The 23,979-nt window shown below is 45.7% G+C and overlaps 1 protein-coding gene across 7 annotated transcripts in view; it reads right to left on the bottom strand.

The window, feature by feature from the left end:
* The window catches only part of LOC138770571 (uncharacterized), a 277,918-nt gene that overhangs the window by 19,787 nt on the left and 234,152 nt on the right, over positions 1-23,979 (bottom strand). For 3 of the 7 annotated variants that reach the window (XR_011359470.1, XM_069949693.1, XM_069949679.1), the window contains exons 16-17: positions 15,587-15,712; positions 12,489-12,618 (exon numbers count right to left, since the gene is read on the bottom strand). Coding sequence is in view for 3 of the 7 variants with exons in the window: in XM_069949693.1 (XP_069805794.1) it covers positions 12,489-12,618; positions 15,587-15,712 (256 nt within the window). In the remaining 4 variants the exon portion in view is untranslated. Of the gene's footprint in view, positions 1-2,114; positions 2,167-11,170; positions 11,381-12,117; positions 12,619-15,586; positions 15,713-23,979 lie in introns of those variants that run through there. The other 4 variants (XR_011359472.1, XM_069949699.1, XR_011359471.1 and 1 more) reach the window with 4 other exon arrangements.

Raw genomic sequence — 23,979 nt, 5'->3', positions numbered from 1 at the left:
TATGGTTTCATAGAAATGTTATACATTTGTATACATTAGAACTTTACATTCTTTCTCAATGTTATTTAAATGCTATACTCAACTAGCTTCTCCCCACACTTGCTCCAAATGCTATTGTTCTCTAATAGTGTGTTTACACACAGAGTTTTTTCTGACAGATTTTGGACACCAAAGCCAGGAAAAGACTATAAGGGTGCCTTCACACCTACCGGATCCACAGCGGATCTCACTTCTTGCGATTCAAAGCGAGAACCGCTGCGGATCCGGTACCATTCACCCCTATGATAGCACATATTCGCAGCGGGATTAACATCCCGCTGTGAATATGTGCTTTAACCCCTCGCTGTCCACAGCCCCGTCGCCGCATTAGCCCATCCTCGGCTGCATCCCCCCATCTCCTGCCGCATCCAGCAGCCCGCATCCTCGGCCGCATCCTGCAGCCCGCCACCGAGAGCATAAAGTACCTGGTCGGCGGCGCAGCTGCAGTGAGGCTCCCGGTCCCGGAGCCTCGCCGCCGACTGCAGCCACGCCGCCGAGCAGGTACTTTATGCTCTCGGTGGCGGGCTGCAGGATGCGGCCGGGGATGGGGGATGCGGCCGAGGATGGGCTAATGCGGCGGCAGGGCTGCGGACAGTGAGGGGCTAAAGCACATATACACAGCGGGATGTTAATCCCGCTGCAAATATGTGCTATCATAGGGGTGAATGGTACCGGATCCGCAGCGGTTCTCGCTTCGAATCCGCAGAAGTGAGATCCGCTGTGGATCCAGTAGGTGTGAAGGCACCCTTAACAGGGAACAGGTCATAAAGAAAAGACTGAGATTTCTCCTCTTTTCAAAACCATTCCTGGCTTTGGCTATAAAAATCTTTCAGATAAATCTCTATTTGTAAAGACACCATAAGTAGCGGTGATTTGGTTGTTATACATCGCCAGTCTCTCCCGGCTCAAATGTATCTTTTGTGAATGTTTCTATTAAGCTGTGATTTTGAGGCTACACTGCGAAACTAACTATGTCCCCGATACAAATTCACTTCCTAAATCATGTGGAGATCACTGCAGGTCTTCTCATACTAGCCTCTTTGATAAAGTCGGGGATCTGGCCAAACATGTCAGTGGACGTCGGGGAGTAATTTTAACTGTTAGCACTGAGATAGTATGGGGAGACCTGCAATGATCTCCATATGATTTAAAGGGAACATGTCACCCCCCGTGCCGGGGTGACAGGCTCCTGACCCCCCGCTACAGCCCCCTATACTCACCTGATCCCACCGGGTCCCGCTTCTGGATCCTGTCGGGTCACGGAGATATCAGCCGCTGCACACGCGCGCTGAGAGATGAGTCCAACACTCATAGACAATGACAGGAGAGTCCAGCGCTCCGTCATTCTCTATGAGCGTTGGACTCATCTCTCAGCGCGCGTGTGCAGCGGCTGATATCTCCGTGACCCGACAGGATCCAGAAGCGGGACCCGGCGGGATCAGGTGAGTATAGGGGGCTGTAGCGGGGGGTCAGGAGCCTGTCACCCCGGCACGGGGGGTGACAGGTTCCCTTTAAGGAGCAAATTTATATCTGTTCCTGGTGACTGGTTCGCCCACCCTTACATACACTGCCCTATTTATAAAGATGGCCGGAACCATAGTAACAATGAAGCACTTTCGCCCTTCTGCCTTTTGTCTCCATCCATTCCTCATAGCCTGTAAGCTTTTTTGCGAGCAGGGCCCTCACTCCTCATGCTGACCAGATGGTTACATGTGTAATTTAAAATTTTTGTTTATGTACGTACCCCGAGAATTTTAAAGTAAATATGTGGGTCCTATGTAAAATTATTTGCGCTGGAGCAAGGAACATAAAATATCTTTCTGGCACATTCTGAAAAGAAGAGTTATGGCTCAGACCAGATGGAAAAGAAAAAGAAATGTGAGCGACGTCACCTGTGAGTTACTGGATATAAGTGATCATTTATATGGTCTACAGATAATGTGTAACACTGGTATCTACCAATATATGGTCACAGCATAGGGGGACATTGTGTATAGTATAGAATTCTAAAGGTTTTAAATACATATAGCTTATATTAACATATGGATAGATAGATGGATAGAATTATGACTTACTGGTAATTTGTTTTTTCATCCATCATGACAGCGCCACGTGAAGGATGTCACCCTTGATCGAACAGGAAATACAGAGAAAGGTTACAAAGACACTTCCCCAATTCCAACGAAATTATACAGGTTAAGGCTGGGTTCACACGCTATAACTGTGCGGCTGTATTTTTTATGCGGCTGTAAATGTGCGGGTGAAACTACTGCCGTGGGAAAAAATAGACATGCGGCTCAAAACATACGGTCATTTACTTGGAAATCTGGTTCAACTAAAAATAACAAATAAAATGTTAAGAAAGTGATGGAAACACCTCTGGATGCATCTGGGAAAGCAGGGAAACAGTTTACAGGAATCGCTATTACCGGGGTTTGCGATCCTCTGCACTATAGCCGATGTCTCTCATGGTTAATCTATTAAAATAATAAAACACATTTTCTTTGTAATAAAGTGCCTTTTATTGTTCAATAATTAAATGTAAACGATTCCATCATTTTGCAATTAAATATACTGTTAAAAAAAATATATATATAAATAAATGTATATTTATATATATATTTATTTTTTGACAGTATATTTAATTGCACAATGATGGATTCATTAGAATTAAATTATTGAACAAAAAACTGTATTTATTTCAACGAAAATGTGTTTTCTTAATTAAATATTAATTAGTACAGGAAGCTCCATAAGCCGTTAATTCATATGCGGCAATAGAGCATTCTGTACTAATCATCACTTTACTTTAATGAAAACATCAAATGTTTCTTCTAATTATGTTATGACAATAGCATTATTAGAAGAAACATTTAGAATTATATGTGCGCTCAGCTGATTGGCTGATCCGCTCAGCTGATTGGCTGATCGGCTCAGCGCACATATAATGAGCCGGTCCGCAGTACAGTGACTTCATTGTGCTGCGGACCAGCGAAGAGACAACATCGGGGTGAGTATAGAGCTCTCCCCACCCCCTCCCCGGCACTGCACCCCTCCCAGCAAGGAAGGGGGGTCACTTAACCCCTTCCTTGCTGGGATGGGTGCAGTCTGACATCAGTCTGGCCCCCAAGGGGTTAAGGGGGATGCAATACATCCTCCCTTAACCCCTTGGGGGTCAGACTGTAAGCAGCGATCTGTAAAGATGCTGCATACTGTAAGGAGCACAACACCGCTCACAATGATGGGTGTTGTGCTCCTGTTTGTGTGTTTTTTGTGTGTTTCTCCCTTTTTGTTTTTCAGATATCGGTATCCTGGGGATTACGTCGGATTCCATGGACTACGTCGATGACCAGCGGTTGTCCTTTGAATTTTTTTTAATAAAATGGTCAATGAGGGGTGTGGGGGTGTTTTTATTTGAATAAAAAAATTTGTAAACTTGTGTCTTGTCTTTATTTCTTTACTTTATAGACTTAGTAGTGGAAGCCGCCTAATAGACGGAATCCATTACTAAGTCGGGGCCTAGTGTTAGCCGGTATAAAATGGCTAACACTAACCCCCTATTATTACCCCAGTACCCAATGCCACCAGGGGTACTGGGAAGAGCCGGGTGCCAGTGGTCCCGGAGCGTCAATATTGGCGCTCCTGGACCGGGCGGCAGCAGGCTGGTAAGATTTAGGCTGGGGAGGGCCTAAACCAATAGCTCTTCCCACCCTGGTGTTACCAGGCTGCTGTCGTTTGGTTTTTAACCCGGCTGGTTATAAAAATAGGGGGGACCCTATGCGTTTTTTTTTTTAAATAAATAAATAATTAAAAAAAAACGCATAGGGTCCCCCCTATTTTTATAACCAGCCGGGTTAAAAAACAAACGACAGCAGCCTGGTAACACCAGGGTGGGAAGAGCCATTGTTTTAGGCCCTCCCCAGCCTAAATCTTACCAGCCTGCTGCCGCCCGGTCCAGGAGCGCCAATATTGACGCTCCGGGACCACTGGCACCCGGCTCTTCCCAGTACCCCTGGTGGCATTGGGTACTGGGGTAATAATAGGGGGTTAGTGTTAGCCATTTTATACCGGCTAACACTAGGCCCCAACTTAGTAATGGATTCCGTCTATTAGACGGCTTCCACTACTAAGTCTATAAAGTAAAGAAATAAAGACAAGACACAAGTTTACAATTTTTTTTATTCAAATAAAAACACCCCCACAGCCCTCATTGACCATTTTATTAAAAAAAATTCAAAGAACAACCGCTGGTCATCGACGTAGTCCATGGAATCCGACGTAATCCCCAGGATACCGATATCTGAAAAACAAAAAGGGAGAAACACAAAAAACACACAAACAGGAGCACAACACCCATCATTGTGAGCGGTGTTGTGCTCCTTACAGTATGCAGCATCTTTACAGATCGCTGCTTACAGTCTGACCCCCAAGGGGTTAAGGGAGGATGTATTGCATCCCCCTTAACCCCCGGGGGGCCAGACTGATGTCAGACTGCACCCATCCCAGCAAGGAAGGGGTTAAGTGACCCCCCTTCCTTGCTGGGAGGGGTGCAGTGCCGGGGAGGGGGTGGGGAGAGCTCTATACTCACTCCCATGTGTCCTCTTCGCTGGTCCGCAGCACAATGAAGTCACTGTACATGCGGACCGGCTCATTATATGTGCGCCCAGCCGATCAGCCAATCAGCTGAGCGCACATATAATTCTAAATGTTTCTTCTAATAATGCTATTGTCATAACATAATTAGAAGAAACATTTGATGTTTTCATTAAAGTAAAGTGATGATTAGTACAGAAAGCTCTATTGCCGGCATATGAATTAACGGCTTATGGAGCTTCCTGTACTAATTAATATTTAATTAATAAAACACATTTTCGTTGAAATAAATTCAGTTTCGTTGGTCAATAATTTAATTCTAACGAATCCATCATTGTGCAATTAAATATACTGTCAAAAAATAAATATATATATAAATATACATTTATTTATATATCTATTTATTTTAACAGTATATTTAATTGCAAAATGATGGATTCGTTAGAAATAAATTATTGATCAACGAAAGTGTCTTGATTACAAAGAAAATGTGTTTTAGTAATTTAATATATTAACTATTAGAGGCATCGGCATTCGGCATCATTGCCGGCTATTTTTGAAGTACTCCGTACGGACCGCCTGTCAATCCACGGCCGCATGTTCAGCCGCAAACAATGGTCTTGTTAATTTTTTACGGGTCCGTTTACGATAGGGCCGTAGATTCAGAGATAGTGTGCACTGTGCAGCCGTATATCCTATACTTCCCAGCATACACACGAACCACCAAAAATACCGCCGCACAATTACAGCCGCAAATACAGCCGCACTCTTACAACGTGTGAACCGAGCCCCCAACACCGTAAAATAGGGAGAGAAATCTAAGGGTGCTGCCATGATGGACTTATGAAAAGTGAATTATTGGTAAGTCATAATTTTAGCTTTACACATAGTCCACATGACAGCACCACATGGAGAAATACCAACTTAAAATTTGAGGGTAGGACACAGTGTCGGATTATAATAGGGACGGTTTGGGCGGACGCCCGGGGCCCAAGGCTCCGGGGGGTCCATGCCGCCCACATTATTACTCTGCATGATGTTACACAGCAGCACATCACTATCGGGCCCAGTGGGCCCCTGAGTGATGTGCTGCTGTGGCACGCTGTCCCTGGAGTCCGCCCCCCCCCCCCCCCCCCGATAAAACGTGAACTCCCCCTCCACCGCGGCACTTAGCTCTCCTGTACTGTGTGAGCTGCGGCTGTAAGCTGCTCCAGGTGGGCGAGACGCAGCGCAGCGTTCAGAGGAAACTGGTGATGCTGCAGGAAGTGAGCGCTTGAGGCTGAGCTGACCGGCTATCTGCTCTCCTCTGCTGTCCGGGGAGGAGGGGAGGAAGAACCCGGTGCCCGGGTGAAGGAAGATGGAAGCAAAACTGCAGTGAGCCGGCAGTCTGGGGTCCTGTTTCCTCCCCTTCCTGTTCTCCTCTGCTGTCGGTGCTTGGAAGGAGGAGGGGGAGGGGCAGAAGAACTCGGTGCCGGGACCAGGAGGAAGATGGAGGAGGGAGGCAAGGGGCTGCTCTTTGCTGACAACCAGGAGTTTCTTCATAATAAGTATGTGTGTGTGTGTGTGTGTGTGTGTGTGTGTGTGTGTGTGCGCCTGCCTGTCTCTGTGTATGAGAATTGTGGATGTTAACATGCAGTGTGGAAGTGTATGTGTATAAAGTGTGTTTCTGTATGTAATGTGCTCAGTAAATGTACATGTGTGTATATGATGTATGCATGTACAGTATGTGTATATATGTTTGTATGTATGTATATGCATGTACAGTGTGTGTATATGATGTATGTGTATGCATGTGCAGTATGTGTATATGATGCATGTACAGTATGTGTGTATATGATGTAAATGTGTATGCATGTACAGTATGTGTGTATGATGTATGTATATGTGTATGCATGTACAGTGTGTGTTTATGATGTATGTACAGTATGTGTATATGTGTATGCATGTACAGTATGTGTGTATGATGTATGAGTATGCATGTACAGTATGTGTGTATATTTGTATGCATGTACAGTATGTATGTATAAGTGTATGCATGTACAGTGTGGGTGTATATGATGTTTAGTATGCATGTACAGTATGTGTGTATATGTGTATGCATGTACAGTATGTATGTATATGTGTATGCATGTACAGTATGTGTGTATGATGTATGTATATGTGTATGCATGTACAGTGTGGGTGTATATGATGTATGAGTATGCATGTACAGTATGTGTGTATATGTGTATGCATGTACAGTGTGGATGTATATGATGTATGATTATGCATGTCCAGTATGTGTGTATATGTGTATGCATGTACAGTATGTATGTATATGTGTATGCATGTACAGTATGTGTGTATATGATGTATGAGAATGCATATACAGTATGGGGGACATTTATTAAGTCCAGCGTTTTTTACGCCGGACTTATAAATGTCCCCGCATCTCCGACACTACGGGGATTTATGTAGAGACGGACTGCTTCTACATAAATCCCGTGCGCTCTGGTGCGCACCGCCGAAAACCTACGCCAGCTGAGGACTGGAGTAGGTTTTCGGCGTATCTTTTGGCGGAACGGATGGTGAATCGCGCGGACTCTGAGTCCGCGCCCTCCGTTCCGCCCCCTTCACACCCCCACCCCACGGCGTACTCGGCGGAAAGTGCCGATTTGCGAATATTTTATGCGCAAATCGGCCATTTGTGAATAAAATAATGCGCAAATCGGCACTTCCCGCCGAAAATCATCCGTACGCCGGATGATACATGTCCCCCTATGTGTGTATGCATGTACAGTATGTATGTATATGCATGTACAGTGTGGGTGTATATGTGTATACATGTACAGTATGTGTATGATGCATGTACAGTATGTATGTGATGCATGTACAGTATATGTGTATGCATGTACAGTATGTGTGTAGGTGATATATGTGCAACAGTGTGAACAGGATCCAACAGTATAACAGTGTGAACAGGATCCTATGTTGCATCCGGGTGTTGGGTGTGTTTCACTACAGCTGTCACAATCACATACCAGTCCATAAAGAAACACATACTGTACAATACTTCTTTTCTAATACTCAAATCTTCATTATTAGTAAATTCCAGCAGCACATACACATGTACATTAGTAATAACATCCATGTATATCCCCCAGTGTACACGCCGCGGCTTCAAAGAACATCTATTCCTCCAAATTCGGTCTTTGACATCTCAGGCGTTGTTCACAGAGGTGAGATGAAAGGTTCCATGATACATGGTCAAAGGGAAAACGCTCTCTTTGTCAAGGTTTGAAACGTTGCACATGTATCATGGAACCTTTCATCTCGCCTCTGTGAACAACGCCTGAGATGTCAAAGACCGAACTTGGAGGAATAGATGTTCTCTGAAGCCGCGGCGTATGCACTGGGGAATATACATGGATGTTATTACTTGCTTGGATGAGAATAAAAGTTAATAGTTTACTATAAAGAAATTAGTGTATTTTTTTTTCTAGTTGGGGTCGGTTGTGTACGAAGCAGAAGGAGGGGGGGGGCGCAGGTTGGGGGGACAGTCCGGGGCCCGGGGTACATTTAATCCGGCACTGGTAGGACCACAGCTTGCAGCACCTATCTCCCAAAAGCGATGTCCTGAAAAGTGGCAACTTCCAGACGATTTTGCATGAAGAAAGTGTGCCGCGAGGGCCAGGTGGCTGCCTTGGAGATCTGTTCAAGGGAAGCTGCTGATTTGGCTGCAGTGACTCTGGTGGAATGAGCTTTAAGACCTGTAGAAGGTTCCTTCCCCATAGCAGAATGATTCACAAACAGCTGATTTAAGGCATTGACCTATGGACCCTTTGGAGGCTTTCTTGCCCTTGTTAGGACCCTTGAACTGAGGGTTTCGGTCTTTCCTCCAAGACTGAAGAATTGTAAGCCTCACGTTCATGTAGTAGAAGGATTCTTCTCTCTCATTTTTAGGGTTCTTACAGAAGGAGAGGATAACAATATCCTGAGACTTGTGAAAATTAGACACAACCTTGGGGAGGAAGGCAGAATTTAATTTGAAAACAATCCGATCGTCAAGAATTGTACAATGGGGCTGAAGGATTGACAAGGCCTAAATTTCTCCAACTCTTTTTGCCGTAGTGAAAACAATAAGAAGGGAAGTTTTAAGGGATAGAAATTTTAATAAAAGTTTCTTGATAGGTTTAAACAAGCTGTCTGAAAGGCCTAACAATACTTTATTTAAGTCCCACAGGGACACCAGCCTTTTAATCTTAGGTTTTAATCTGGAGACCACTTTAAGGCTATGTTCACACTACGTTAAACTACAGCCGTTGTTGCCATCTGCAACAACAGCCGTACTTAATGCAGTGTGGAACATAGCCTGTTCTTTTATGGGATCCCGGCCGGAGCATATACCCATCGTATACGCTCCGGCCGGGATCCCATGCGGCCCCGCAAAGAACTGACATGTCAGCTTTCTGTGGCCGCAACTCAATGAATTACGGACGTAGGAAACCCTGTCAGTTCATACAATGAAACGAGCGGCTCTGATCGCTTGCTTCATTGTGTGCTGTGGGAGGTTCTGATGCAGGCACGCGCTGATGCGCCCGCATCAGAATGCCTCGGCCGGAAAGATCATCCAGCCGGTACAGGCAGAGACCGTCCTTTCCGTTACCCGGCCGGGTCACGGAACAGCCGGTCTCTTACGTAGAGGGAACATAGCCTAAAGAATCTTCTTATCCAACGATGATCGGCAGTCTTGGTGTTATAGAAGCATCCCAAAGCCGAGACTTTAAACATACTTAAAGATAGACTGTTATCCAGGCCTGCCTGGAGAAATTCAAGAATTCTAGGAATATCTGGTTTAAGAAGGGCTCAATGGACAGAAAGATGGAGGGACTCTTAAGGAAGTCCTGGGAGGCTTCTGCGGCAATCCTTACTCCTAATGTTGCTGCTACTATTGTGTCTGGGGCCCTCTTTGGTTGGAATAACTGGAAGCCCATATTGGAGGGTCAACCTCTAAGATATGTTATCATCTATTCCCATGCTTAAAATAGCAGCTGTTTTTTTGGGAGATGCATTTGCAGAATCTGTAAGGATGGCTGCGAGGTCCGCCGCTCTGTCTAACATGACAAGGAGAGCCTTGTGGTTAAAGCATTGGCAAGGAGATGTTACCTCTAAGAATAAACTATGTCAAATTCCTTTTCAGGGTAACCTGCTCTTTGTACCTATCCCGAAAGAGATGCGGCTGACAAGAAAAAGGGCTTCCCAAAAACCAAACAACAGAAGGGTAAGAATACAAAGGAAAGGGTAAAGGAGGTAGACCAGTTCGTCTTAAACATCCTGAACTATGGGTACCCCATGGACTTCTCCTCCCCCCCCCCTCTAAATTTTGCATTACCCACGTCACTTCGAAAAACCTGATCTATCATGCAGGATCTTCTTGCTTTAGATGCCATCTTTCCTGTACCTCAACAAGAAGTCAGTCAAGGTTCAGGGGCATCCTCAGAGGGAAAGAGGTCTTTTTTTTTATAACTTTAGTCACTTAGACATGCACTTTGGGAATCTCAGACCATGCTTCAGTGTCCTTATCATCAAAAGGCATTCTATTTTTAAGCTCTTTTTTTATTCCTTCGATTTAGCCATTATAGGATCTTTAATATTTTCATGTATGGGGGACATTTCCTTTTCTTTGGCTTAAGACCCCCAAACATAGCATCTTGAACAGAAAGAGGCTGTTCGGTATCGTCAATCCCCATAACACCTCTAATAGCTTTAATTAAAGGAGAAGTCCAGCATTTTGTAAAATCAGGCAGCCTGCAGGGGCAGGGGGGAAATTAATCAGAAATGCTAACTTACTTCTCCTTGTTCCCAAGGTAAACAAAGTCATTTTACCCCGGGTTGTGGTGACATTATGACCCGGGGAAAAGGCTTGCCCCAGCTGCTGAACTGGCCGCTTAGCTAATCAGTGACTGGAGCGGCATCCCGCCCCAGTCATCGACTGGCTGAGCGGACAGTCCATCAGCCGGGTTGTGACGTGGACACCCTGGAGAAACAAGAGCATTGCAACAGTCCCGAGGGTGGTCCTGCCGCTCACCGCAGGCATGGGGTGAGGTAAGTTAGTACTTGTGATCAATTTCCCCCCCTCCCCCTGCAGGCTGACAGGTTTTACAAAACGCCGAACTTCTCCTTTAAGATGTCCGAGTCCTCAGAGGAAAAATTAATTTTCCCTGACTCCTTAGGGGTAGTATCAGAGGCTACTAGAGATGAGCGAACCTGGAGCATGCTCGAGTGGATCCGAACCCGAACTTTCGGCATTTGATTAGCGGTGGCTGCTGAACTTGGGTAAAGCCCTAAGGCTATGTGGAAATCATGGATTTTTTCCAGACAACCTTAAAGCTTTATCCAAGTTCAGCAGCCACCGCTAATCAAATACCGAACATTCAGGTACGGATGGAACCCGAACCCAGTTCGCTCATCTCTAGAGGCTACCTTATGATCCTCAGATTCAGAATCTACGTTTTTTAGGAGATTTACGAATAGGAGAACCAAAAGATGGAGTGGAAGCAACAGGAGCTGAAGGGGTTAATTTTATCAAAGAAGATTTAATCTCCTGAGGAAAAGGATTGCGCAATTCTTCTAAGATGGAGGCACAGAAAGGAGGATTCAATTTTGCCAGGCATACTTTACATAATTGTTTAGGATAATCATCTAGTAATTTAGCATTGCAGCCTACACATTTTTTGCTCTTGCTTTCCTTTGGGGTCTTTCTGTCTCCCTAGGAAAGAGGAGAAAGCCACATTAGGAAGAGAATCACACAGGAGAGGCTGCCTTCCATAAGCCTACAGTAAAAACAGTAAAGAAGTAAGGGAACTCCACAGGGCAAAAAGGGGCCTCGTGGAGTCTTAGGGCCCTATTCCACCGGACGATTATCGTTCGCATAATCGTTAACGATTAACGATCTCAAACGACCGCTATTGCAAAAAACCTGAAAACGTTCACTCGTTTCCATGGAACGATAATTGTTACTTATGATCGTATTTGCAATTGTTTTTTCTGTGCTATTTCTTCGCTATTGTGTTCGTATCTACTGCGAACGACCGAACGACGTCTTATTCAATGCGAACGATTTGCGAACGTTTTGCGAACGAGCAACGATAAAAATAGGTCCAGGTCTTATAAAGGGATCAACGATTTCTCGTTCAGTCGTTAATCGTTAACTGCATTTCAACCGAATAATTATCGTTTAGATTCGAACGATTTAACGATAATCTGAACAATAATCGTCCGGTGGAATAGGGCCCTTAGTTATGAGTCTCAAAACACGGGAATAGCCAGGTATCCCTCTGGTGTGTTTTGTTAAACCCCACAGGGCCGATACTCACACATATGAGACTGCCTTCCTTAAGCCTACAGTAAAGAATCTCACAGAGCCTACAGCAGTATTAGACTCGGCAGCCTGCCGAGAAATTGTGAATTTGGCGTCAACATGCTGTGCCGCAACCCCAAACTTACGGTCTGGGCCAGGGGCACCAAGGCACAGGAGCATCCGTGGGCAAATGAGGGCAGCGGTAGCATGGTTTCCCCCCTGGGGTAGGACCATGAGGCATCCAACATGGGAAACGACACAGAGCAGGAAGGACCCGGAGCCATTCCTAGGCTGATGTCCTGACCCGTGACCCTGAAGGATCACAGGTAATCTCTGTATTTCAGTTGATCCTGGCAGGACCAGGAAAAACACTTAGGTGGGAGTGGGGAAGCGCCCTTTTAACTTTTCTCTGTACTTCCTTTTCAAGGGTTTACATCCTCCATGTGGTGCTGTCATGTGGCCGATGTGTAAAGATAAATATTGATACAGTTGCAGTACAGGTAACACGTTGCCGTACGTTGTGTCAGCCGAGTCTCCCAGACTGGATCCTTTGTGTTTTCATCGGACACAGACAAATCAATGGTTACATCTTTCTCTGTAAGCTGGAGCTCAGTGAATTGATAAGGTTCTGCCTGGAACTCGAGAGTCTGAAATAATAACGCGTAAACATAAAATAATATTGTAAATGAATTTAGAGAATATATATGGAAAATGCTTCATCCCTATTTCCCTACTTCTCACTGTGACATCACCCCTCCCCCCACCGAATAACACTATTTAGTTGCCAGCTCTGAAACTCAATCCATAGGATATATTGTAACAAGCTGATTGCTGGGGGTACTGGTGGTTAGACTCCACCGATCCCAATAACATGGACACAATCACTTAGCAAAGATAAGGGGGTGATATTGGTAAGCCCCACGTTACATAGGAGATAACCAGCTAAGATGGGAATACCCCTTTAATCTTTTATAAACTTAACTTTGTTCCTATCATCTAATAATCTACATAAAAGGTGATATTACTCTCTCCATGTGTGGTGCCGCCATACTGCTAGTCTTGCGGTCATGCTGATCTGTGCTTCACTCCTTGTACTTAAATCCTTCTATGCGCATATAACCTCAGCACCGCAAAAATAGAACCACCCTGATCAGACTGTGTAATAATGATATTGAATTTCCAAATCCTTCAGCCCTTGCTCCAATGTATATCATAAGATATCCATAGATGCATTCTACATACTATTAGAGTGTACAATTAGAGAAATGGCAACCTTGAGGCACTTTTATTAATATTCACCCCTGGCGTAATACACGAAAAAGATGCAGATTTTTTTCCTTTCCAAGGAGTATGCCAGTCATTAACCCTGCTCGTCTGATGGACAGGCAGGGGGACGCGGCAAGATGGGGAGGAAGCCACACTTACTACTCCTCCCGCGCCGAGGTGAATGAGGACTGTGCTTTATTTGTAACTAGAAAATGTACCCGGCTGGCCGGGTATAAAGTGTCAGTGTGTTAATTAGATTTGTTCTAAGGTGCCCAGGAGGCCAATCTAAAGGTATTGTTTTATCAGAGGAATTAGTGTATACCTGTAGTGCATAGTTGGAGGGGTTCTGTTTACCTACAGTGTATAGTTTTTAGGGGTTCCGCATATATGTAGTGCATAGTTGCGGGGTGGGGGGGCTGTATACCTATAGTGTATAGTTGGGGGAGTCCTGTATACCTGTAGTGTGTAGTTGGGGGGGGGCTGTATACCTGTAGTGTATAGTTGAGGGAGGTCCTGTATACCAGTAGTGTATAGTTGGGGGGGGGGCTGTATAACTGTACTGTATAGTTTGGGAAGTCCTGTATACCTGCAGTGTATAGTTGGTGAAGGTCCTGTATACCTGTAGTGTAAAGTTTGGGGTCCTATATACCTGTAGTTTATAGTTTGAGGGTCCTGGAAACCTGTAGTGTATAGTTGGTGGAGGTCTTGTATACCTGTAGTATATAGTTCAGGGGCTCCTGTATACCTGTAGTGTATAGTTTGAGGGTCCTGTATACCTGTAGTATGTATTTGTTGGAGGTCCTGTATACCTGTAGTGTAAAGTTTGGAGGTCCTGTATACCTGTAGTATAGAGTTGGTAAAGGTGCTGTATACTTGTAGTATAGAGTTGGTGGATGTCCTGTATACCTGTAGTGTAAAGTTTGGGGTCCTATATACCTGTAGTATATAGTTGGTGGAGTTCCTGTATACCTGTAGTGTATAGTTTTGGGGTCCTGTGTTATCCAGTCACAGTATAGCGGTATTGGTCAGGTCTGGTGTGGCGGTGTTATCCAGTTACAGTAAGGCGGTATTGGTCAGGTCTGGTGTGGCGGTGTTAAATGTGACGTGTGGAGCTATTACCTACCTATCCTGATGCTAATTGGTGAGTGAGGATGGAACACCTTCAGGTTTAGTGCTAAGGGCAGCAGCAGCTGGTAATACTGCCCTGTATACCTGTATAGATGGAGTAGGAGGTCCTGTATACATGTACTATATAGATGGAGTAGGGGGCCCTGTATACATGTACTGTATAGATGGAGTAGGGGGTCCTGTATACCTGTAGTGCCCTGTATATACATGTACTGTATAGATAGAGTAGGGGGCCCTGTATACATTTACTGTATAGATGGAGTAGGGGGTCGTGTATACATGCACTGTATAGATGGAGTAGGGGGTCCTGTATACATGCACTGTATAGATGGAGTAGGGGGTCCTGTATACATGTACTGTATAGATGGAGTAGGGGGTCCTGTATACCTGTACTGTATAGATGGAGTAGGGGGTCCTGTATACATGTACTGTATAAATGGAGTAAGGGGTCTACCAGTTATTTCTGTGGATCTGTTGTGAGGCAGCTGCCCTAACAACCATTCACATTTCAGCTCCCTGTGAAAGCAGTAATCCTATTGGTTGCTAAGGCTCCCAACTGCCAACTGCTGGGCAGCTGCAGCTAATTATATCACCTGTGTGTAGTGTGGAGATTTTCCCATTCATCTCTATGGGGTGTCGCTCTTCCCCCTCCCCTCCTGTACATCTGGCGGGGACGGGACCTTAGCAATAACCTTCCCGGGCACTGAATGTTTCTGTGTGCCAAATTTGGGGTCAAACGATTAAGGCGTTTGGAAGTCTATTTGGGACAGACAGACAGACTTTCATTTTTATTATATAGATAAAAAATGTCCCCTTTGTGTTCTTGTCATCCCATCATAAACATCTGACATTGATCCATTCACAACTTCCATTGTCAAGACGGTTGTCTGGAGCTGGCTGTCCATGTGCAAGGTGGATAGGAGGCACAGCGATACAGTAATATTACTTTATTACCTAAATTTCCATATTTCCATCTTCTCGAACACCAATGTTTGGCACACAGTAGGTACACGCCTTTTACCAACTATGTACTTTTTTGACCACTCTATATTAAGAGGGTATTTTGCAACATACACGAAAAAAAAGTCCCATAATGCAGTTGGCATGTTGGGGACTCGGCAATGATTAGTAATCCCTCCACCCACCCCACCCGCGCTGCAGCACAATGTATTTTGTCAATAAACAACAATTTGCAGGGATATGTTTATCTTTTAGGAATACCTTAGGGCAAACTGATACTCCAGGACTCCCTGTAATGAGGTAGCTTTTTTTTCTGTATACAGTGGCAGTATGTTCTGGTTTTTTGATTCTCTGATATCCAAACTTTTTGTTCTCTTTGTCAATGTTCTGAAATGGAAATTAGACAATATGTTAATCTAGATATTGGATTGGGGGATTTATCAACTATTTAGAATGGTTGTTTGGCAGGAACAAAATGCTAAATTTTGCACAACCAGATAGCTGCACCAAATGTAATGACTTACACAGTTCATGCTTGCAACTAACAACTGCGACTATTTCTAATAGTCGTATGTTTGTTGGAAACTGACTCCACACAAGAGGTGATATGTTTTACTACCTAATGTGAAATTGGTTAGATGTAGGGATGACCGCACCCGAACTGCAAAATTCGCATCTGTGCCCGTTTTCAGGTGAGCGTTCGGACCTAAACATACTTGCGCCAGCAAAAAAAGGGGTTAAGCAAGAACGACAAGTTTTTATACTCGCCATCCAATGTCTTCTTTCTTCGCCAGACCAGACACACTGAGCTTGCTGTGTGTGGGGCCATCTCTCTGGCTGTGACCACTGAGCCAAACCCTTTCTTGCTGGGGTGGGCACAGTGAATTGGGCACAGTCTGGTTCCCAGGCAGCTAAGTAACTCTCAGCCAATCAGCAGCTGCAGCAGTGTTTTCCCTCAGCTGCTGATTGGCTAATTTGCTCCAGAATGCAGAAAATAGGAGACACTGTACGCCGGAAGGGTACGTTTAACCCCCCCCCCCCCTCCAATAGTGCACAGTCTGCCTGCTTCGGGAGTTAACTTAACCCATTTGGGACCAGACTGTAACTTTTGGGACTCCACAATTTGGGGCCCCATTAATTTCAGTAGGGCCCAAAAGTTACAGTCTGGCCCTTCATTGGGTTAAGTTAACCCTGTGCACTTTTGGGGGGTTTAAACTTTGCACTGTGCACTTTTGGGGGGTTTAAACGTACCCTTCCAGCGTGTGGTGTCTTCTATTTTGCATGAACCAGGTGCAGAGCCTAAGGCCAGTTGCAAAGTGTAAGGGGTTAAGTGGTGATGCAATAGCATCACAACTTACCTTTTGGGTGTGGAGCATCCCAACTTAACCCCTCACTTGCAATGTGGGAACACAGCCTTACAGAACTTTTGGGTGCTTTTTCCAGCTGCACTAACTGGCTCAGCTAGCGCATGGGCTTTTGAATTACAGGCAGGACTTAGACTTGCAAGTCCAGGTCTCATCTGCAGTTTAAAGCCAGTGTTACCTGCAGCCACTAGCACAGCAGGGAAGCACACCCTCCATGTGCTAATTATTTTTGTGTTTTTTGTTGTTCAGATTCCTGTATCCAGAGGACTTAATCAGAGTTGGTGGACTATGTCGATGATCGGCAGATTTTTTGTTAAATAAAATGGTCAACAAGATGTATGGGGGTGTTTTTATGAAGATATCTATATTTTTTTCTTCTGGTGTATTTTTTTTCTTATCTACATGCTTAGTAGGGAAGCTGTCTGATACACAACATCCATTACTAAGCAGGGGCTCAGTGTTAGGTTTAAAATGGCTTAGGGCTGTGGAGTCGGGGGCGAAAAAAATGTACAGACTCTGACTCTGCCTTTAAAAAAATCTTTTAAAATTTTATAATTTAATTTTCATATAAATTTTATAAATGTTCCTCATTAATATATTTTATGTTTTATCAATCTAAGCCCTTTATTTATTAAAACTATACATTTAGTTTCCTCCATATATCAGTAATAAAGCACTGGCCCAATTAGATAAGGGTGGTCGGGGAATATATCAGTAATAGGACACTAGCCCAATTAGATAAGGGTGGTCTGGAAGAAGTTGGTGGTCACTATTTGGCAGTTCGTTTCTGAGCTGGAAGAGTCCATTGTGTGGGGGGTGATCTCTGCTAATCTCTTCCTGGATGCTTGTATATGAGCAGCTGTGTAATATAAAGATAACCTGTGTAATATAGAGAAGGAGGGGGAGAAGCCATAAGTAGTGTAGCAGTAACCTCTGTTCTCAGTGTAGTGTTTTTCTTCAATGTGCTACAGCTTCAGCAGGCTGCGTGTGTGTGTGTGCTATGGTTGCAGCAGGCTGTGTGTGTGTGTCTGTGCTATGGCTGAAGAAGGCTGTGTGTGTGTGTGCTATGGTTGAAGCAGGCTGTGTGTGTCTGTGCTATGTCTGCAGCAGGCTGCGTGTGTGTGTGTGTGTGTGTGTGTGTGCGCGCGCTATGGCTGCAGCAGGCTGTGTGTGTGCTATGGCTGCAGCGGGCTGTGTTTGTGTGCTATGGCTGCAGCAGGCTGTGTGCATTTGCTATGGCTGCAGCAGGCATTGTGCATGTCTATGTGTTCTATGGCTGCAGCAGGCTGTGTGTGTGTAAAGTTCTACTTTACACCAGTGTGATAATAACACCCCTGGTGTCTGACTGGTAATTTATGAAGGAACTGGAGTCGGAGTCGGTTCTGATAAAATTCAGGAGTCTCGGAGTTGGAGTCGCAGCTGCAGCTTACTGACTCCACAGCCCTGAAATGGCTATGCCCTAACACAGTGGGACACAGCAGTAGTCACTGACTGGCTGAGCGGGTAGTTCCTGTGGAGCCTCTATATCACTATGCCTGACCCCTCTATATCACTATGTGTGATATTTCTATCTTTGCCTTATTCACACAGAAGTCGCCCCAGGATCATGTAGGACATTACACATAAGTGCTAGTGAGCCAGTTCTACACCAGAGTTATAATAACTCCCCTGGTGTCTGACAAGTAATTTATGAAGGAGCTAGAGTTGGTCCTGATAAAATTCAGGAGTCTCAGAGTTGAAGTCGCAGCTGCGGCTTACTGACTCCACAGCCCTGAAATGTCTATGCCCTAACATCCACCCAGCAATATAACCCCACAGGCCACAGGGGAAATGGGAAGAGTTGGCTCCCAGCAGTCCCGGAGCATAAAAAAAAAATGGCGCTCCTGGTTTGGGGCAGTATCATGCAAGGATTATTAGTCTGGGAAGGGCTGTTTGTTTGTTTTTTACCTTGCTGGTTATGGAAAAGAGGGGAACGTATTCTATTGATTTTTTTTTTAGTATAATTTGTTTTTTATTGACACCGAAGAAGGGTTACAAAAGTGCCTTTGCAACAAAGAATACAGTAATGGTGCTGTGAAACACAGAAGCAGTATACAAAAAAGAGGGGGTGTCGTATTTTACAAACAAATAGAGGCATATTTGAGAAGCATAGCCAAACAGATACAGTCGTATACATGTGCAACAAAGTGCTAGAAGTAAACATTTAGGGTGCGTTCACACCTACAGGATCTGCAGCTGATTTTCTGCAGCAGATTTCAGTTAAATAACTGAACACAGCATCAAATCTGATGCTGTGTTCAGTTATTTAACTGAAATCTGCTGCAGAAAATCAGCTGCAGATCCTGTAGGTGTAAACGCACCATTAAAGTTCTACACAATAAAGCTAAAGAGATACCAGGAACGTTGCAAATAACATCTGTGTAAAGACAAGCTCCTCAAGGAGCATACAAGCACTGTCAGGTTTTCATATAAAGGGGACAGGGAGAGAGAAGCCCAGGATAGGGAGAAAGAGGGATTAGGAAGAGGACAGAACAAAAATAAAACAGAAAACAGAGAGAGAGGGGAGGAGGGGGGGGGGGGGGATGGCGGATACGGGAGCCACCGGAGACGTGCATCTCAACGAGTGAGGGCAGGAAACTCTGCAGAATCCATGAAGAGTCGCCATGGGAATCAGATCTTTTCAAACTTATCAGATCAGTCCTGTCCTTCAGCGACTATCTCCTCCATCCGCCCAATGTCTCTAAGTTCACTGATCCACTCCGGGAGAGACAGGACTGTCTGAGATTTCCAATGGCGGGGGATAATCATCCTGCCCGCAGTCAGAAAGTGGCGCAACATCCCCTTCTTAATGGTTGCTATCGTACCAGGGATAAGTGACAGTAGGGTCAATTGAGGTGTATTTGTCACGCTGTGTCCAGAATAGGTACTATAGATTGCACGTATTTTATCCCAGAATGCTCGGATACCCGGGCATCCCCACCAAATGTGTAGCATATCTCCCTTCTCTGAGAGGCAGCGCCAGCACACATCAGAGGTTTCGGGGGAACATTTGGTGTAAAGTGGAAGGGCAGTAGTACCATCGAGACAAAATCTTGTAATTTTTCTCTTTGGCTTTAGAAGCCATGGATAATCCATGAGAGAGTTCACTCATCTTCTGGACAGACCGCGCATCAAAGGACACCCGTAGATCATACTCCCACCTATCAAAGAACGAGGCACGGGTGGGATCTAAAGCACTAAGGCAGTGCAGTGGGGGATGGCCGAGGGAGAAGTGACTAGCAAATCAAAATCTGTCAGCTTAGGTGAGCATGGGACCGAGGAGAACAAGGAGTTCACAAATGAGGCTAATTGGTCATACTCGAGCCAAGATAACACTCGTTCTCCAGCTCTGACCTGCAAGACAGAGAGAGGCATTAGTGCACGATCAGTCAGGCAATCATGTAGACGGGGACAGGTCATTCTATCCCAGAGGAGAAAATGAGAAACCTGCCATCCGGGCCGGAAGGAAGGGTTCTGGAGAATAGGAGTCATAGGGCCAGGCCTCGAGGACAAAGAATGTTTAGAGACCCATTTGTCCCAAACCTGAAGAGTTTGTGTGACTAGGAAGGGAAGGTCAGGAAGAGTCCGTCGGTCCTGAGGGAGTATCCAAGGCAACACAGAGAGATGCACAGGGGCCAGGGACAATTCCAAGTCAACCCACCTCTTCCCACCCGCATGGTGAGCCCAGTCCAAGACCCTGCAGAGAACAGCCGCCTCGTGATCCAGGCGCATGTCAGGCAAGCTTACCCCTCCTGAGAGTTTACGTTTGATCGGGGTGGAATGTTTGATACGCGGCCTACATGCCCCCCACACAAATTTTTGAATCGCTCTGCGCAGGGCCCTGAAGAAGGTAGTCGGAACAGAAATCGGGACAGTCTGGAAAATATACAAGAACCTAGGCAATATGTCTATTTTGACCATGGCCAACCTACCGAACCACAAAGTGGGTTTAAGGAAGTACGTGTTCAGATCCGACAATACTTTGGACAGCAAAGGAGAATAATTCAATGTGAATAGGGATTGGAGCTTAGATGGGATCTTAATACCCAGGTAGAAAATATATTCCTTCTGCCATTGGAAGGAAAAGGAGGACCGGACAGCACTGAATTCAGTCTGGGGTCTGGTAAGATTAAGACCTTCAGTTTTAGTGAGATTGACTTTAAAATTGCTCAAATCCCCAAATCTGTCAAATTCTTTGAGTACTGAAGGGAGGGAAATGGCCGGCGTGGATAAATAAAGGAGGAGATCATCTGCGTACAATGCAACCTTGTGGTGGTCCTGTCCAATCTTTGCTCCTTGAATAGTGGGGTTCGAGCGGAGGGCCACCGCTAAGTGTTCCATGATGATGACATATAGGAGGGGAGACAAGGGACAACCTTGGCGGGTACCGTTATGTATATCAAAGGGGTCTGACAACAGCCCATTTGCCCGTACCCTTGCAGATGGAGAGTGGTTTAGTGCCATTGTCCTACCTATAAAGGCAGGGCCAATGCCCAACTGTCCCAGGGCCAATTGCAGGAACCCCCAATGCACCTTATCAAAGGCCTTTTCAGCATCCACGGATAAGAGACACGGCCCACCCAAGACACCAGATTCAGTGTTTTAAGGGTGTTGTCCCTTGCCTCCCTGCCAGGTACGAAACCCACCTGATCGTTATGAATGATTTTGGGAATATGGAAATTCAGGCGAGAGGCCAATGTCTTAGCAAAGAGTTTAACATCGCAATTGATCAAAGAGATCGGTCGATAATTCTTGCAAAGCGCCGGGTCTTTCCCGGGTTTGGGCAGGACCACCACATGAGCCTGCAGAGATTGTTTTGGAAAAGGGCAGGTTGGAGAGATGCTGTTGAAGCATCTAGTCATGAAAGGGAGTAGCAGCTCCTTAAATGTTTTGTAGAAAGAGGCTGTAAAGCCATCCGGGCCAGGGCTTTTACCCCCCTTCAGCTCAGAGATCGCGGCCGCGAGCTCCGATTCCGAGAAGGAAGTATCCAAGTATTCCGATTCCTCAGAAGAGAGTATTGGGAGAGCAGTATCATCTAAATATTGGTTAATTTTAGCCTCCAGCTCCAGAGGGGGAGCATCTGCATAACGGCCTTTAATGTTATACAAAGAGGCATAGTAATCTTTAAAGAGAGAGGTAATGTCCCTCGGGTCAAATACCGCTCCACCCCTGTGGTCCTGTAATTTAGCTATGTAAGTAGTGGTAGAGCGAGGTTGAATAAGTCTAGCTAATGCCCTGCCGCTTTTAATGGCATGATCATACAGGAAACCGCGGTAGCGTTCCTGTTGAGAGGAGGATAACCTGTTGAGGACATCTTTAAGTTGCTGCTCCCGCCATCCCTCCCTCAGAAACAGAAAGAGAGTAGAGAGAGAAAGAAAAAAGAGGAGAAGAAGAAAAAAAAAGGGGGGGGGGGGAGAAGGGGGGGGGAAGAGAAGAAGACAAGAGGAAGAAGAAACAGGAGTAAACAGAAAAAGGGGATGTAGGGGAAATAGGAGTGGAAAAGAACTGAAAATAGGGCCTAAACAGGGAGGAGACCCTAAAACTCTCACGGAAGCTACTCCGTGAGGAAGAACCCAACTGGGCTAAGAAACGCAGTAAGCGTTATTCCTATTGGAGACGGACTGACCAGAAAATACTCCAGAGAGTCTGGGCAGGACACCAAAGCATGCAAAAGAAAATGCGAGTAAACATACCATGTATGTATATAATTGTCAACCCCCCCCCCTCCCCCCACACCCAACAAGGCTCTGAGGAAAGGAAACAGCTATGAAAAAGAAACCATAGATATGTCTAAACAGTAGCGATGCATTCACAGCGGAATGAGGCCGCCATAGTAAGAACAGTCAAACCGAGTTAATAAGGAATGTAAACCCTGAGGAAAGACCATTAGACAGGTAACGACAAAAGGGGGCAGAGCAAAAAACTATAAGACATAATAAAGAACAGGCCCCCTTAGAGTGTAATAAACCTGATCGCAGGGGGTTCAGTCACCATTCACAGAGGTAGCAGGAAAGCGTCCAGATGGAGGGCCCCCCAAGGCAGCTAGGGTTGGATCCCAATCCGGGAGGGGAATGTCGGGCAGCCGCAGAGCTGTGAGGAACCCAGGAAGGTCGTCCGGGGTGCGAAGCTCATAACGTCTGCCATTACGACGGACCACCAGTTGAAAGGGGAATCCCCAGGTGTAGGGAATTTCACGCTCTCTAAGGACTTCCAATAGGGGCCGGAGCGCCCGGCGTTGCGTTAAGGTCGTTCTGGATAGGTCTTGCAGAAAGATCAGGTGCGCTCCATCAAATTCAACATATTCCATGTTTCGAGTGGCTCTCATGATGTCTTCCTTGATACGATAGTGATGAAGGCGGAATATAACGTCTCTTGGGCGGTCAAGATCTGAGGAAGCTGGGCCCAATGTCCTGTGTGCACGGTCAATTTCAAAGTCTTCATTAGGGGAGCGTTTGAGGATGGAAGCAAAAAGATCACGCAAGACAGGGATCAATTTAGCAGCCCTGCTTGCCTCAGGCAGGCCCCTCCTCCTTATATTGTTCCGCCTGCTGCGGTTCTCTGTATCATCCTGAGCACAGTATAAATAGCGTATCTGACGTTCTTGCGTAGCAATTGTAGCCTGCACGTCTTCCACTGTGGCAACCAGCGACTGATGATCAGCAGCAATATCCACAACTTTAGCATCCAAGGTCTGAACCTCTTCTTTGAGGGAACTCAGTTCTTGTTTATATGTTGTTTCCAGCCTCTCCACAAATTTTTCCATGTCAGACTTAGTGGGAAGCATTTTTATATACTCTTTCCAGTCCCATTCACTACCAGCAGTGCTGGGTGTAGTGTTAGATGTAGCAGAGCTGGGCTGTGTAGAGCTGCTCCCCCTGCTGGGAGAAAATGAAAGTGCAGATGGGGACAGAGGAGACTCTGAGGCAGCCTGGGATAGAGGAGCCCGAGAGGGCATGTGGGAGTCAGAAGCAGATAGGGCATGCTGTGGCACTACAGTGCCGTTTTGCTTGGCCAGAGTCCCTGAAGAGGGCTGAACAGCGGATGCCATAGTTGCCAGGCGCAGTGTCGAGACCTGGGATACCTGCAGAGGTGGGTGCTGTGGCAAGTGCACCGCGCCCCAGCGTTCCGGGGCAGAGTCCCCCTGTGAGATCTGGGTACCTGACAGAGGGGAGACAGGCTGTGATCGCACTGATAGCTGCGCCGCGGACCTCGTCACCGCTGCTTCCGGATGTGCGGCTCTCCTCACTCGAG

Source organism: Dendropsophus ebraccatus, chromosome 1, assembly GCF_027789765.1.
Source record: "Dendropsophus ebraccatus isolate aDenEbr1 chromosome 1, aDenEbr1.pat, whole genome shotgun sequence".
In the NCBI taxonomy this organism is placed as follows: Eukaryota; Metazoa; Chordata; class Amphibia; order Anura; family Hylidae; genus Dendropsophus; species Dendropsophus ebraccatus.
This window is presented reverse-complemented; position numbering and strand designations above follow the sequence as displayed.